The following is a 12,849-nucleotide window of genomic DNA, read 5'->3' on the forward strand; positions in this document are numbered from 1 at the left end:
TAGTAATGTGTGTGTGAACACACTCTGTCTATACATCAGCTGTAAGATATTTACCTGCTTTTTGTACTTTGAAAAGTTTGTATTTTAATTCAGCATAAGAATATTCAAAATAAGAATCTCTGAAGTTTGTTCTATTTTTCTGTCCCTTAAAATAGAGCAGATTTTGAAATAGATTGATTAAAAAAAATCACTTCTTAAAACAGAGATGCACACATTCACCCTTCTGCCCCGTTGGGATGGAAAAAATGAATATCCTAGCTTGGTAAGTCACGTTGCTTCTGAAGCAGATTGCCTGCGCTCAGTGCTGTGAAAGAGACGCAGTGAGTAAGGAAGGGTGGCTATTGTTTAGCGCTCTCTAGCAGAAACACTGGGGGGGGGGGGGGGAAAGAATTGAGCTTGACGGGCATTGGCTCTGGCTTTTCTGCATTCCAAACTGTCTGAGACAGAGAGTGAGCAAAAGAGAGAGGGGGGCGGGGGGAGAGAGGGAGTACGGTGTACAAAGTGTTCTGAGTTTCTGACGGGCATGCCGGAAGGATCATGTTAGCAGCACCCAGAAACTTCCCAGAATGCAGACCCCAGGTAAGAGTTCCTCGAGTCCGTCTGAGACTGAAATGAAAAGTTTGTATATCTGTACAGGGAGTGTGGCGTTTTAAAAATTACACAGACGCAGTGGCTGTTTACCTTTGTGATTATTGGCTTAAAAAAAAAAATAGGGTGGTTTTCATTACTGTGAGGTCACAGGAATATTGTGTTGTGGCTGTCAGCATTCCAGGACAGGAATCCAGCACAGGAATAGGCATTGGAGAAGCGCAGACCAATTAAAAGGGTAATGATCGTAGCAAAATATTAACACTGCAACATTTATTTGTTCTTTTAATAAGTTGAAGTGGATTCTTATTCTGGATCTTCCCCAAAATTCTTTATGAAATATTAAGATACCTGGGAACGGATACAGATCGTTTCTCTCTGAGGGAGGCAAAATATATTGACCACGAGTAAGATTCTAACAGCCTTGATTGAATCTTAGTAGCTCTGAATAAATCTGTGTCATTTGGAAATTTCAACAGGTTGGCTCCATAGACAACAATAAGGGCATTCAAATGAGAACTCTGCTTGTTCTTTCTGCCCAAGGTAGGCTTTTAATGTCCTCTGCCACTAGATGACAAGTTAGAAACTTTAACTGATTGGCTCACTGAAAGTTAATTCAGAAAGAGACTTTAGAGATCATGTAAAGTCCAATCTCTCCATTTGCAATGGGAACATTGAGGTCTAAGGGATTTAATTCTTGCTCAAGATCACAGAGTTAGGAACAGAATTGAAGCAAAAATCTAGATCTCCTGATTTTCAGTTTATTATTTTGTTCACAGAATCAGTTACACTAGGTTTTGTGGGTTGTTTTTGTTTTTTTTCATCTGTCCTGTATCAGCAGGTTTCAGGTACCATGGATTATTGCCTAAGTAGACCAAAAGCATCATAAACCTAGATTGAAATCTATGGAGAGGAGATAATGGGGACGGGTGTCATCAAATCATACTGATACCATGCTCTTGGTCAACACCAAAAATATATAGCAAAATATTTATAGAAGACAAAAAAATCTTTCCGTTAAGGAAAATGACTATAGTTTGTATGCTGCTTTTATATAAACAATTGCATAACTGTGGCATATTCTGAATATCTGTATATGAAATTAAAACTCAAGTTGATTTTAATTTCTTTTAAGACTTTAGGACTTAACAATTTTCTGTATAATTTAAGTTAATAAAGTTTTTTCTAGATGATAATGTCCATTTTTGTAACTTCTATCTACATATTGGAGGCAAAATATCTTCCCGTATTCAGCCTTCTCTATGTTTGTTTTTTAAAAATGTAAGATAACATTTAAAAATTACCCCACTGTTTGAAACAATCGCTTCCTTACCGATGGTTCAGCTCTGTTTCTCTCCATTTATACGGGTCCTCACCTCATGAGTTATGTGTTAAAGGATGACTTAAGTGGAGAGTCTTGAGAGTCACAAAAGACAGGGAACATCTGTCTTCATACATTTTCATTTAGTTCCTAAAAAAGGTTGCTGCCCTTTCCATTTTTCTGGAGACCATTGTGGGGTTGAGAGAGGCCACACTATTCTCGTGAGCTAAATAGTAAAGATAGCCACTGTCAGAGGGTCTGTCAGGGCTCTTTGCAACTCTTGGGAACAAGTTAACTTGACTTGGCTATAACCACAGTGAAGTAATGCTGTCCTTTTCTGTTAAAGCTTGACCTGTTCATTCCAGTGTTCGACTGGGTCTGTGTAAGTACACTTGTGATTTACAAGGCTGTGTGGGATGAGCAGTATGTTATAAGGAATAAAGGAATAGCAGTACGTTTCATTATTGCTCTCGGCTATCGGAAACCAAATTACGAAGTACATTCTCCACCCAGTAGGAAACAAGAGACTGTTTGTCTTACTGTAGAATCCATCACTTAAGCACACTGTTTATAAGAGGACTGATGGCTGTAAAAATGGGGTCATAATGCTCTATCCAGTTTAACAGTGTTCATGTTGTATTACAACAGGACTTAGATTTTTCTCTCATCTCTTATCCTGCTTGGAGTGTGGAAAGGACTGCCATGATGTGTATGTGTATTACGTTATGTGTACATATGATTGATTGATAGATAGATAGATAGATAGATAGATATGCAGATGTGGACCTTTGGCCTGAGTATATTACCCCATGTTAGAAACAATTGTTGCTGGTAGTTTACTGACCTAATTTGAAAAAAATTACTTTATTAAGCAACCTAATCATTATAAAACTTACTACCATGTTAGAAGGAAACACATATTCCTTTTTCTCTCTTGAATAAAAATGTCAGATTATGCAGGATTGTTTTCTGTGTCAGAGGAAAGCAACAATAAAGGACCCATTTTGTGACTAGACACAAATTTTAAATAGGAGTTGAGTGAAATGAGTGGCATGAAAGAAGAAACTCTTCTATGTACCTGAAAAGTTTTTCTTGTGACTGGTGTCTTCTTAAAAGCAGGCCCATTTTCACTACTCGTGGTTTTTTTCCTTGATACTAGTTTCTTCAAATGTTTTTCATGAAATTATTATATATATATATATATATACACACACACACACACATATGTCTCCACATAAATATAGTTGGTATATTAAATTCTCAAAGAAGGTTAAGAGCTCGGCAATATAGCTATGACATTTTTGTGATAATAGTTTGGCTATAGTTGATCAAAACTTTTGTCTCATTCAAAGGAGGTGTCATATTTCCTTTCCTGCTGCAATTTCTTCTACCTCTTGGGTATAATTCTGTGTTTTGTACCCCAGTTAATACCATAAGAATGAAATTTCTTCAAATAAAAGTGAAAACAAGCCAGGCCAGGGGTCGGGTCTTGAGGCTGGACATGTAAAACACTCCAAGTTGTCAGTTGTATTCTTTACTCATAAAAATTACCTGATTATCCACTCAAAACTCTGGGAATCCTTATGTAGACAACATGGTTGTGTTTCCCTTTCTGCTCCAGTCTTGACCTTCAGTGGCATTAATGAGGAAAAGTTAGACTCATTGTTTTCTTTCTGTTCTTTCACGTCCTCTAGTGGTTGTTCGTGGGGTTCTTGTTTTCAGTTCTCTATATATCAGTTTTGGTGAAGAAGCAGGTGACTATTGTGAAATAAGGTTCACCAGATTCTTACACTTCAGCTAAATAAACTTTCTTCAAGTATCTAATTCTTTATTGCAGGGAAGGGAGAAAAGTGATTGTGTCTTGTTGTTTCCTAGTGAATTGATTCAAGAAAATGAGTCATGACTGAGCAATATGAACCCTTATAGTTGTCTGTTTTGTTTTGTTTTAAGTGCTGATGGGGATTCAGCCTATCAAAATTCCACATTTAATTATGGGTATGATCTCAGCTTGTGTTTGGAAGCCTTAAGCATTGCCACTGAGAATACTTTCTTTGTACATACTTGACAAGTATGAGAGACTTACTGAGTCAGTCATTAAAATTCAGATGAAAGTCTATCTTCTCTGGTGCCCTCCTGGCCCTTCCTCAGACCTCACCATTCAGCTGAATTAGTACCATGAACTTAAACACATGGAGAGGGAGCCAGTGAGGAGTTCTTATCAATAATTTGACTCTAACTTCACATTTCTGTCATGCTCAGGTTTTCAGTACTTTATGAGTAAGTGAATTTCTGAAACAGCAACTTGAAAAGTTAGTTTAGGTTAGTGCTGTCCTATTCTTTGAAGAAGAAAAATTACCTGGTTCTATGCTCTTTCTTATGGCAGATTGTGGTAAGTAAGCAACTTGAGCTGCCAGGGTGAATCACACAGGTGTCATTCAGGATCAGGTGTCACCTAGGAGAGCCTACCTGTTGGACAAGTTGCTAACTCCGATGTCTTACCTGTAATTCCAAAGATTGTGGAGTAACTTCAAAAACCTTACCAGCACTGTTGCATAGTTAACTATTCATAGAGAATATCTTTAGTTAATATGAAGACTAGAAAGACGGGATATTCTTTCACTTAATATTCCGGTTTGTAATTTTTTTTGCTAAATTATACTTCAAGTAGGTTGTGTGTAGTTGATTTGATTTTTGGTCTCGTGAGTCAGGAGAAGGTTAAAGTGCTTGTTTCCCTACTCCAATAACTCCTTTTTCCAGCACCTAGAATATAGTATCAGGTAAATAAGTGAAATAGCTTATTTCCTTCATGGGGAAAAAAAGGAATCGATGTGTCAAAGTGAGTGCAAGAAGAGCCACTAAAAAATCTGGCCTTTGTGACTACATAGGCTGAAAGGGAAGGATAATTATTTTTTGTGTACCAAGAGCTTGTTTTAGAGACCTCATTTCTAAGAGTTTGCCCAGTATGGTTATAGAATATTTCTTATTAGGATTTTCTCAAAGTACGGGACACTAATTACCCAAAGAAAGGGTAATAGATTATGTAATTGCTTTTTTTTGCATATGGTTGGGAAATTGCATCTCATAGTGTTTGATCTGATTTTTGTGAGATTCTTGCACAACTGAAATTTACGGGTATTTTTAATAAATTAAAACCTTTATTTTATCTTCTGTATAATTTGCTAACATACATCCTGAGAATATCTTTGAAGCATTTTACCTCCACTTGAAATTCAATGAAACATCATGATAATTTCCTGGAACAATAAATATAGCTGTAGTTTACGAGTACCATCGTTTTACTTGTAAATATTTGCACAGCTACAATTACTAACATTTTGAAATATATTTTAGTTTTAGCTTTATTCATTTCCTTATCTTTTAAAATAGAACTCAGTAAATATTTGATTGATGATCAAGTTTTAAAGGTAAATTTTCAAAAAAATATTCATAGCTTGTTTTTTTTTAATTGGAACCGGTGCCAACCATTTTTATTAACAAAACCAAAAACATGGTGTAAAGAAGATATCCTAAGACTTACTGCTGTCATTACAAAGAATGAAAACCAGTCTCCCTTGGAAACATTTTTTAGCTTGTACAAAACCAAAACATACTCTGCAGAGGGAGTTTATTGTAATAGAAAAGGCCAGAAGTGTATCAAGTTGATGCATATGCCTCAGTAGAGCTGCTTAGGTCAATCCTTGATGACACCACTTTGTTTCAGGACTGTGTGTGTGTGTGTGTGTGTGTGTGTGTGTGTGTGTGTGTGTGTGTGTTGTGGGGGAGGGAGGATGTTTATTTGTGTGTTTTTTTAAATGAAAGGATTTTTAAAACCAGAAGTCAGGCTTTCATTTGGTCCTTTTTAAAAGGAAAGTCCAACCAGTTTTTATTTACCAGTTTTTTCAGAAGTATGTCTTCCTGTGAACAAACTGCAAAACGTATCTGACAATGAAATTTTAATTACGAAATAGTGAGCTTCAAGGGTGTGACTATTTTATTACTATAAAGTGCTATGTTAATGACAGTTTTCTGGTAGGTTTCTCCCTGTGTCAGAAAGTATAAACCCATTTTCATTTTGCCTAGTTTTTGAATTGAGTATTTAAAGGTAGACTTTTTCTATCTCTTTTCCCTTATCAAACCTGGGTTACAAGAGAATAGAAGCTGTTTTAAAGCTTTTCGGTTTTAGTCCAGATGTTGCTTATGTTACATTTTTCTCTGACAGCCTGAAAAGAGAAAATTTTAAGTTTTAATATCCAATCATAATATGTAGTGGACTCCTACACATCAATGAGAGCAAGACAAGACATGCATGCCAGTTTTACAAAAGAGGCAATCCAAGAGGCCATTCAGTATATGAAAAAGTGCTCGGTTTCTTTAGTAATCAGGGAAATAGAAATTTAAACCCAAATGGAATTACACACCCATCAGAATGTCTAAAATGAGAATAACAGAAAATACCAAATGTTGACAAGAATCTAGAACAAAAGGAATTTTCAGGCACTGCTGATGGGAGTATAAATTCGAATAACTGCTTTAGAGAATTATTTGACAGTATCTACTAAAGTTGAACGATGTTCTGTGACCCAGTAATTCCACTCTTGCTCACGTGTCCAATAGAAATGCATACGTAGGTTCACCGAAAGACCTATACAAAAATGTTCATAACAGCTAAAACTCGGAAACTGCCCCAATGTTCACCAGCAGTAGAATGGGTAGGTTTGCTTACACCATGGAACTCTACACAGCACTGACAAAGGACAAAGTACTGCTTCAGCAACAGAACGGGTAAATCTCACAAATGTATGTTGAGCATGAAAAGTTCGTTTCAGAAGACTGTGTGATTCCATTTATATACGGTTCATACTCATCTGAGGTGATAGAAGTCAGGACGGTGATAATAATCCCTATGTGGTAATGACTGGAAAGAGCATGTAAGGGATGCTTCTGGTTGCTGGTGGCGTTCTATTCTGTTTTGTTTAACCCAGATGCTGGTTACCGGGATGAGTTCCATTATTTATACACTTTCCTGAATGTATGATAGCGTGTGAGAAAATAGATTTTCATAATTTCTCCATTTTGAAAAAAAAAATCCTACAAAACAAAACCCAAAAGCTCTAAGCAAACTTGTAGGATTGATGGTGTGATACTCTTTGAAAGCACTTTTTGTGTATGTAGCGGGTGAGGAATGACGCCATGTTTATTCTCATATTGGAAGTTGTCTAGTCTATGTATGCAGTCAAGGATTTACATTTGGGATCATTTAAAGGGTTAGATTGTGAAAGCATTTGAGAAACCAGGCTTGTATGTGCATCTTCAAAACGATGTTGCCCTATGCGAATAATAGACCTACTAACAAGGCTTTTCACAATCTCTGAGCATTCCATACAAAACACTAATTTTCATAAGTCATACCTTAATTTAAAAAAAATATTTTAGTTACATATATTTTCTATGTATTGCTGTGTTATATATAAAGATATACATGTACTCATACCAAGCACATTAATTTTTACATATAGTTATTAATCAGTTCATGATACAAATTTAGTAAGAGTTTTCCATACTCATGGCTTTAATATCATTTTGCTTTAAACACATATTTCTGTGCTTTTAAAGGATACATGATTACTTGTATTTGAAGAAAAATAAAACATTTCAAAACAGCTTTTTCATCGCTGTGAAATGTGGATGTATCCAACACAATAAATGGAAGAGTCTTAATTAATAAATGTCAGTTTCCTTTTTCTTTACAAAAATACAAACATAACATACTCTTGAACACATCTCTCTTCTCATATGAATTGCCCCCCTCCATCCGTTCCTTCCAGCTCTGAGCCATTAAAATGCATGTATTTAGTTCTGTTTCTGGATTCATTTATAGCAGTCTGCTCCCCTAGATGCTTCAGATGTTTTACTCAAACTCATTGTTTTCACGTTAGCGTACTACATTAGTTTTCTATTGCTGGATAACAAATGACCACACATTTAGTGACTCACAGTAGCACCATTTATCATTTCACAGTTGTAGATCTGAAGGCCAGGCACAGTGTAGCTTGTTGTCTGCTCAGAGTATCACAAGGTCAAAACCAAGGTATCAGCCAGAGTCCTCTTGCACTTGTAGGACTGAGGTGCCTGATTTCTTGCTGGCTGTGGTCATGGAGTCCTTCTCAGCTCCTAGAGGCCACCGTCAGGCCCCAGTCCTGTGGCATTCTCAGAATATAGCAGCTTACTTCTTCAAAACCAGTGAGAGAATCTTACTCTAGTCTGCTGTGGTGGAGCCCAACATAACACAGCGTGATCACAAGAGTGACTGTATCATCACCTTTACTGTGTAATGCGACCTCCTCAAAGGAGTGCTGTCCCATCGTATTAACAGGTCCAGACTATACTCGAAGGTGGGGGATTATATAAGGATGCAGGTACCATACTTACCCTCATCCTAACAACCAAGCCTTTACATAAACATGATTCTTAATTGTGCTCCCTACCACTTCACAATTGAATATAGACAATTTCCTTGAAGTTAATGATACTCTAATTCTGGCATGGTTAACAACCCCTATCTTTATATCAATTAAATTAATATTAGTTTTATGAGGCCTATGCTTTTCTGTGATATCAGCATTTTCATTACCAATCTGCCACTCGTTTTTATTAAAATAATGGAAAACACAATAAAACGTTTAATTGTGCAAACAGTGCTGAACAAATCCTAATGCCAAATTAACTGTGATGAACATGTGACGCCACCTCTTATTTATCATCAACTGATGAATGACAGTTCTGGATTTAAAAAAAAAATTTTAAATGATAAACTAAAAATTTAAAGGCCTACCCATTCTCAAATTATTTTGCTGTCAAAGAATGATCTGAACGCTAAGGAGGCCCAGGGCCCTCAAAGATGTTGCATGTTCTCACCATCATGACACTTTTCTGCCCGTTTTCAAATCTGCCTTTCAATTGCGGACCTTTCCAAATGCCTGTCACTTAATCTCTCTTGACAACCAGTGCCACTCCTCTTCCTTGACTTCTTAAATTGAAGACATCTTTTCATTTCATTTCATTGCATCTGCACCTATAGATCCTTAAAGGCTGCTTATTATTTCATTATAGATTTATCTGTTTTCCTCCTTATGACCACTTAGTGTTTTTAGTTTTGCCATTTGTGTTAAACATCTTTTTACATATATCTATGTACAGTTGTTTGGACTGATATTTCTGTAGGATTGGTGCCTAGAAATAGAATCAAAAGGTAGTTTGTATTTCACGTTTTGATAGATACTGTTAAATTGAGCCATGCAGATTTATTCAGGGTGTCTTTTTTGCTATTTGAAGATTTTAATTTTTATGTGTTTCAGTCTTGCCTCTCTTTTCCATTGGAATTTCTGGCTTTTGTGTCATGCTTAGAAAGGCCTATCTCAATTTAAGATTAGGCCTTTTTCGGAAATTTATTTTTGGTTTTGTGAAATGAGATTTTTTTTTCAGCTGGATAGCCAGTTGTCTCAACACCTTTTATTGAATTATCTGTTCTTTCCACACTCATTTGAAAGTACCCTTTATTATCAGATAAATGTCCACATGTCTCCTTTTGGATTCTTTTTCTGTTCCAGGGACCTATTGTTCTGTTCTTACATCAATATCACAATGTTTTAATGACCACAGACTTTAATGTGTTTCTCTTATGATACAGAAAATTCCGTCTAATTAGTTCTTTCTTTCAAAATGTGTTTGGCTTTTTACTCATGCACTTACTTTTCCAAATGAACTGTAGAATCAAGTTGTCCTCCATCCCCTGCCAAGAAACGAAAAATATGTGTTGATATTTCAACTGGAATTACAATGCATGTGTGAGTTATTTGCGGGACGGTTAACTTTCATATACATTGCTAAATTTTAGTTGTTTTTAACTGTACACAAAGGGCAAGTTTTTATATATCCTTTTGGGACTTTTTCTTCACTTAAATATTATATTACTAATATCTGTCCATATTGTTGCTGTAGTTTATTATTTGACTACTGTATGATTTTAACATTGTTTGAATACCAAACCAGAGTTAGAATTTAGGTTGGGTTTGGTATTGGGATTCAATCTCACATTGAAGGATATTTGGTTTGGTAACAGAGTTTTGCTCTTGGCATCAGCTTGGCTGTGAATATTCTTGTTCATTCTGCTTTTATCCATTTGCACGAGTTCCTCTCTGCTGTATTCCTAGGAGTGGAATTTCTGGGTCTTAACGTGTATAAATGCTCCACTTTGACAACGCCAAACTGTTTTCCCACCAACAATATATATATGAAATCCGAAGGGATCGATGTTCTAATACTTGGTCTTGTCAGAATTTTTAATTGTTGTCATGGAATGAAGATGAAATGGCTGATTTGCATACCTGGTTACCAGTGATAGTGAACACTTTTTGTAAGTCTGTGGTATATATGTTAATGCTTTTGTGAAATTCTTTTTATCTCTTGCCCCCTTTTTCTATTGAGTTGTTTGTGCTCTTTCTATCAATATATAGGAGTTCTTTATATGTTCTTGATAGTAACGCTTTAACAGTTGTGTATATTGTGAATATATTCTCAATTTGTAACTACTCTTTTCATTTTTTAAGGTCATTGGATTATCAAAAGTTCATAATTTTATATAGACAAGCCTATCAATCTTTTATAATCAATATTTCTTATTTCTTGTTTATGAAATTATTTCCTATCCCAGGGTCTCAAGATATTTTTTATTAGGAGTTTTAAATTTCTGTTCTTGACATTTAAGTCCTTAATCCACCAGGAGTTGGTTTTGATGCTTTCATACTTTTTTCATATTGATATTTTCCTGCTCTATTTATTGAACAATCCCTTTTCCCCATGGATCTAACAGTACCCTCTCTGTCATGTATAAAGGTTCATATTTTTCTGCAACTATCTTAAATTTTTCTTATTAAGCTTCTCCCTAGTTTATAGTTTTAAAGGCCTTTTTTTTTTTTAATGGGATCTTTTGTCCCATGATTGGTGATTGCTGGTAAATATGGAAACTCGTAATTTTTGTATATTTCTCTTATTCTAATCATCTTACCAAATACTCTTGTTCCCTGCTGCCATTCTCACTTAGGGAAACATCTTATTTTCTCAAATATTGTTCTTTCTTTTTGATATCTCTATCTGTTATTGCTTGTCTTGCCTTCCCACGTTAGCTAGAACCTACCAGTAACATATAACAGACCCTGGTGAACCCACATCCTGTTGAAAAATAGTGGTGCTAATGCATACCTTGTGTTGCTACTAACCTTAATAAAAATGTTTTTAATGTTTTAAATTTGTATATAATATTGCTATTGGTTTCTGGTCTATATCCTTCATTAAGTTAAGAAAGTGTCCATCTGTTCCAAATATTCTAAGCTTCCTTATCAGAAGGGGTACTGAATGTTTCAGTGGCCTTTTTGGCATTTCTTGAGATGATTTGGTTTTTATCTTTTAATCTGTCATAATAACATTGCATTAAGATGTTCCTTCATTTCTCTCAAGTCACAGATGTAAAACCAGGAAACTTAAATTCAACAAGTCATTAACAATATAAATATTGTCCTTTCCAGTATTCTCTAAAACCCTTAGAATGTTTTAAGTGTTTTGTTATCCAATATACTAACCTTGTGTATCCTTTTACTGGATTATCTAATTTTACTTTACAAAGCATCACTAATGAATTTCCTAAGAGATTTAAAGTTTTATTATTTATTAATTACCTGCAGAAAGACCTTTGGCTCTCTCTTCATGCTAACTAAAAGCATCACTGCTGAAACGTAAGGATACATGGAGAAATATTTTCATTTATTCATTCATTTAACAAATATTGAACACTTAGTAAGGGCCAAGATTTGCACTAATGTTCAGTGAAATCCTTTTGCTAAGGGATACTTGTGAAGACAGGCCATCAGAATCATTTACTGGTGGAAAGGAATTAAACAAATGTCTGTACTCTGAATTTCAGGTTGATCTTTTCATACCTTTTCACTGGAAACTAGAGCATCTGGCTTCCTGATTTTGTAGGGATCTTTAGATTCTTATACAATTTATTAACCTTATTGTAATATCTCAGATCATTGAGCAAAGAAAACAGTTTTTCTTCCTACTTAATGACTGTTCATCCTCTAACCTCTCCCAAAATATCTAAAAATTTTATAGAAGACGTTCTAATACGGAATATGGTTAAGACTGTGAGCTCAGGAATAGGAATATCTAAGTTCTGGTGCCTCACCCCCAACCCCCGTATGACTGGCTGTATAACTTTGTCACTTCTCTAAACCTTAGTTTTCTCTACACCTTAGTTTTCCCAGATATAAAATGGGAAGTGTTACTACTGCCTCGCAGGGTTGTTATGAAGAATAAATGGGATGAAACATGTAAAGCACTTCATGGACTGCCTAGTACATTGTACGTGTATATACACATTTGATCTCTTCTTATTCTTGGTACAAATATTCAAATTATTGCTAGTTCTAGAGACAGATTAGTGCAGCATTCACCCTAATGATTTTCAATGTACTTGCGTAGCAGTGATTATCTTATATGTGTAGATTTATCCATCTATCTACCCACTCAATAAATATGGAGTCACTATTATTTGCTTGATACCGTGTTGGGTGCTAAATAATAGATTCCAAGAATTGCGTATACTTTGAGTAAAATTAGTTGTAAAGTTTACCTTTTAGGAAAAAATAAGTCTTTCAAGAATATTTATGTATTAGTCGCTTTCTGGATTTTTTTTTAAATTGGGAAATATAGGAGAACAGTGTGTTTTTCCAGGATGTCAAATCATTGTTTTTCAATCTAGTTGTGGAGGGCGCAGCTCAGTGGCACCTGTGGGAATCGAATTGGCAACCTTATTGTAAAGAGCTCACGCTCTAACCAACTGAGCCATGCGGCTGCCCCACTTTCTGGATATTTTTGAGAAG

At 35.5% G+C, this 12,849-nt stretch overlaps 1 protein-coding gene across 9 annotated transcripts in view; it reads left to right on the plus strand.

Annotated features, from left to right (window-relative positions):
• RASAL2 (RAS protein activator like 2) overlaps nt 1–12,849 on the plus strand; it is a 263,171-nt gene that overhangs the window by 156,836 nt on the left and 93,486 nt on the right. The window contains exon 1 of one of the 9 annotated variants that reach the window (XM_019729852.3): nt 444–579. The exons of the other annotated variants lie outside the window; for them this stretch is intronic. Coding sequence (XP_019585411.1) covers nt 567–579 — 13 coding nt within the window. The 5' untranslated portion in view covers nt 444–566. Of the gene's footprint in view, nt 1–443; nt 580–12,849 lie in introns of those variants that run through there. 9 annotated transcript variants of the gene reach the window in all.

This window comes from Rhinolophus sinicus, chromosome 11 (genome assembly GCF_057876585.1).
Source record: "Rhinolophus sinicus isolate RSI-liver-muscle chromosome 11, RSI-T2T, whole genome shotgun sequence".
NCBI classification, from domain to species: Eukaryota; Metazoa; Chordata; class Mammalia; order Chiroptera; family Rhinolophidae; genus Rhinolophus; species Rhinolophus sinicus.